Below are 4,722 nucleotides of genomic sequence, written 5' to 3' on the forward strand. Positions count from 1 at the left end.
ATACAATAGAAAAGTGACTCATATTACAAAAAAAAAAAAAAAAAAAAAAAAAAAAAAAAAAAAAAAAAAAAAAAAAAAAAAAAAAAAAAAAAAAAAAAAAAAAAAAAAAAAAAAAAAAAAAAAAAAAAAAAAAAAAAAAAAAAAAAAAAAAAAAAAAAAAAAAAAAAAAAAAAAAAAAAAAAAAAAAAAATAAAAAAAAGATTTAGATAGAGAAGTATGAAGATAACGAAGAACTTCTTCATTGAATTATTGAAGATATCCAAATGGTTTATATTTTGGTAGACTTTGTGGGGATTCAAAATGGGGATGAAGATTAGATATTCTAAGGTTTGGTCTTTTATTTATTTTCTTCCTTATAGTTTTGGACTCAAATAATGAGCTTTTTAAATAGGTTGTCTAGTTTTAGATTGAGAAAGATTAGATGAGTTGCTTGTCTTTTTTCTTTGATAAAAGGTACACGTAGAAATAGATATGTCAAATCGCACGTCAGATACATATCTGGGAAGTATCTGATCAGATACGTATCTAGGAAGTATTTGGAAAGTATCTGGAAGTATCGGTATCTGATACGGATTTTTTGTCTCACATGAAGTATCTATACTTCATAGCCGAAGTGTATTTCAAATATTTTTTTTTTAATCAAGAGTTTAAATAAAGAAATGACTTTTTTGAAAAATATTTTTTTTCTCTAGTCAATCCAAACAAACCCTAAAACCAAAAGAAATTTCAAAATTAATCTATGAAACCAACTATTACAAACAAACAAGAGCATTAAATTAAGTTTAACCAAAAAAGAACATTAAATTAAGTTTGTACTTTTATTTTTCAGTTTCACCTTTACTCTCTCCAACCCAAAAGTAAAATAAGAAGTGAGCAATAATAGATCACATTAATAATTTGATCAGGGGTATATATCCTCAAAGTTGATAACATTTGACTTAAAAAAAGAGAAATTATTAGGTTTAGTATCTATGTTTCCCTCCTCTTTACCATGCAAATAAAAAATTTTAAGAAATATATATTTTTAAAAAAGAAAAATACCACGAGACACATTCTGATTGAATGATAGTCAGACTACACCAAAATAAAACAAGAAAGAAATCATAATACATCACATTAATTATTTGATTTTAGGGCTATATATCCCGAAAGTTTATGACACTGGCATAAAAAAGAATCAAGTAGCTAAGATTGCTTGATCATTTGCACAAACTCCATAATATTCTTATCAGAGCTCCCACCTTCATCCATGGCTTCCTTTGCCCATTTCTTCCACTCTAATGAATTCCTCTTGAACTCATTAGCTCTCTCTCCCTCCATCACTTCAAAAATACAACTCCTTATCTCTTCTTGACTTGCCAACCTCTTCTCATTCAGCTTCACCCTCTTCCCAACTTTCCAAACATCTTCCAAAAACTTAGCATTAGTCACCTGATCAGCCCATTGCGGAAACGCCACGACAGGGACCCCCAAGCACAGCGCCTCGAGTGTCGAGTTCCAACCGCAGTGCGTAAAGAAGCAACCGACCGCTGGGTGCGCCAGGACCTCGAGCTGCGAGCACCAGCCGACCACAAGACCTTTCTCCCCAACACTCTCTACGAAGTTTGGGGGAAGCTTCTGAGCTTCTGTGTCTCTCACAACCCACAAGAAGAATTTGCCAGATTCTTTGATTCCATGAGCTAAGTTTTTGAGCTGTTCTTCTCCTACTTCGACTATGCTTCCATAAGAGATATAGAGAACTGAAGCAGGGGGCTTGGTGTTTAGCCATTTGAGATAGTCGTCTTGGTTGGGTTCGAACAAGCTTAGCCCATAGTGCTTGTCGTTATCAACTCTTTTGTCTAAGTATGCTGATGGAACAGTTGGTCCTATGGTTTTCACTGGTCGTCCCAAGCTCTCCATCCATTTGATAATCTGATGATCGAGTCAATTGCAGTCTATAATTAGCAAAATTATTCTACTTTCTACGTCAATAGGAATACCAAACTACATAAAATCAATTTAAAACGTCCAGAATATCAAAGTCTTAATATTTTAAATTAAAATTAGTAAATTTATCTTTTATGATTTTTAAAAAAACTTAACATGCTTATTATTTACATTAGCGATAATTTATTATTTTTTTTAATGTTTTGTAGATTTTTCTACGAAATATCAATTTATCTCTCATATTGATGTTAAATTAATTTAAGTATAAAAATATTGATAATAATATCCGTTTAACACGATACAAAATTACTTTAATATATTAAATAAATCCATTTGATTCAATTAATTTAATATACAAAATTGAAAAGGACTCTTGCCTAAGATCATTTTTTTAATCATTTAGAAAGTTAATCTAAATATACTCGAAAATGTCGGGTAAAGTTTTGAATAAATCTTACTTTAGATTGCAATTTTCAAATTAAAAAAATATTTTAGTTTTTACATTTTCAATATACACCTTGATATTTTTTAAGAAAATAATTATTTTGGTCTGTAGGGGAAAAATCTGTTTTAATCTATTAACAATCTTTAAAAAATAAAATAAATAATAATAATAATAATAATCAGTTTTAGTTTTTATTTTTACTGTCAGATATTAACTCAAGTTATGTCGCGGGTAATATGTTAGTACATCCTAAGATATAATTATCTTTATCCTTTTACATTATTTACATCAAGTGTTGTGATAAAATAATTTGATGAGATGCACAAAGATGAGTATTGTTCGAGATATACCTAAATAGGTTTTTTTTTTTAGACACAGTTTTTTTAAAAAAATAGAAATTTATTTATCACCTTCTAACCTAAAAATTTTCACTGATAGGAAAAATGTCAAACTATTTACAAAAATAACAAAAAAACTTATAGATATTGAAAAATTTCTACCAACCTCCATCAATGATAGACTTATATCAGTTTCTATCACTGAATATATCAATGATAAACTTCTATCAGTTTTTATAGAGATATTGATGATTTCTATCAACCTCTACCAATAAGACTTCTATCTATTTCTATCACTATATGATAGACTGTATCAGTTTCAATCATTAATAGACGTCGAAAGACTTCTATCCACATCTATCTGTGATAAATATTGATAACCATGACTATCACAATTATAATTAAATTTTGCTATTTGTATAAATATTTGTCCTTGTTTTTCTATTTTTGAAAGTCCCCGAATATATATATATATATATATTATTTTTTTATTTTGTTTTTTGAAGTGTAACTTATTAGAATTTTTGAAGTTTAGAAATTAGCGGTCAATAAATTTTTTAGTCACCTTTTTAGAGATCAAATAGCAATCTGTAAAGTAAAATGATAAAATGATAAAATAATAGAAAGTGGAAAAAGAAGATAACCTTTCTTGTTTCTTCATTTCTGGATTAATCTTTGAGAGAGAGAGAGAGATTCAATACAATCCAAGTTGTTCAAAAGAAATGAAAATTGATTGGTTCAAGTTTTTTTAGCACAGATTTGAGACTGCTTTCTCTCATTTCAAGAAAACATGAAGTAAATTCAGAGTTGCACCACAATAATCAACAAGATATCAGAGTCAGAGACATAACTTCATATGGATTAAGCAACGCATATAAGCAATAGGAATCAATGGAGAAGAATTAAAAAGGGAAGAAGGAAAGATCTAGAATATTGTACATACCTCCCCTTCCAATTTGTCAAAAGTGTTGCAGAAAAGCAGATCCGCATCTTGAATATTAGAATACTGACTAGTAAGAAAATCGATAATAGTATCAACAGAGGCAGGATCATAATCATAAGCAGGAAGATCGTTAGGGGAAAGCAGAGGCATAGAAGGCAACGAAATAGTAGAGGATTCAGGAGGAAGCTTCAATTGACCATGAAGAACGTGATGATTTATACTATTTAAGGCACAAGATTGAGTATAAAGCGGAGCCCTAGCGAGTCCGAACTCCTTCGCGACTTCCAAAACCCAAGGCATTGTGGAATCGTACAGAATAAATCGAGGCGGATTCGAAGAATTCATGGCTTTCTGCAAGTAATTATGCAAGTTTTTGGTCATTTTGTGACGAAATCGATCCAGAGTTTGGCGCATGGTGTCGGTTTCTTGACGATTCTCCGAACCATCGGAAATGACTTCGATCTTCACGAAATTTGAATAATCGCCCTGCATTTTCAAGTGTTGGCTAACATGTAAGGTTGTGAGTAATGTTACCTTGATTCCGTTTGAGATTAAGCGTTTTGCGAATTGAAGCTGAGGATTTATGTGGCCTTGTGATGGAAATGGAAACACTATAATATGTGGATCATCGCCTATCTCCATTGTTTCTTCTTCTTCTTCTTCCTTCTTTGGCTATGGAGAAGCTCTGAAACTAATGGCGCCAAGTAGTGAAGTCTTTTTTTCTTTTAATCAAACTTGTCTCCGTATTAGTGTTCTGGTCTTTATATTCTTGAAAGGGAAAAGAAATTCTAATTTTGTCGCCAAGTTTTTGTTACGTCTTTCTTAAGTTAAGAGTTTTGTTTATTTTCGTTTTTATCTTTCATCATTTAACTTTAAATTTTCATTTAAAGAAAATGGATGCTCCTACCAATAAAAATCGACCACGTGACAATTTTATTTTATGTGAAATTTTTATTTTCTATTATGTATAATTAAGAGTTGCGTGATTAATACAACCATTATCCTTATTAAATACTATTTTTAATCTTTAGCATTAATGTCTATAGTTATTTTAAAAAAATTATAATGGA

At 30.0% G+C, this 4,722-nt stretch overlaps 1 protein-coding gene across 2 annotated transcripts; it reads right to left on the bottom strand.

The window, feature by feature from the left end:
* Window positions 1–1,085: 1,085 nt before the first annotated feature.
* LOC120076874 (mogroside IE synthase) lies at window positions 1,086–4,452 on the bottom strand. 2 transcript variants are annotated; one of them, XM_039030823.1, is made up of 3 exons: window positions 4,187–4,452; window positions 3,653–4,003; window positions 1,086–1,911 (listed from the first exon to the last, which is right to left on the bottom strand). In XM_039030823.1, exons 1-3 carry the CDS (start codon window positions 4,292–4,294, stop codon window positions 1,186–1,188), a joined length of 1,185 nt encoding a protein of 394 aa, XP_038886751.1. In that variant the 5' UTR covers window positions 4,295–4,452; the 3' UTR covers window positions 1,086–1,185. The 2 variants fall into 2 exon arrangements, with proteins under 2 accessions (XP_038886751.1, XP_038886750.1); XM_039030822.1 differs by having other exon boundaries at window positions 3,653–4,450.
* Between the last annotated feature and the right edge of the window lie 270 nt (window positions 4,453–4,722).

Source organism: Benincasa hispida, chromosome 4 (assembly GCF_009727055.1).
Source record: "Benincasa hispida cultivar B227 chromosome 4, ASM972705v1, whole genome shotgun sequence".
Lineage (NCBI taxonomy): Eukaryota > Viridiplantae > Streptophyta > Magnoliopsida > Cucurbitales > Cucurbitaceae > Benincasa > Benincasa hispida.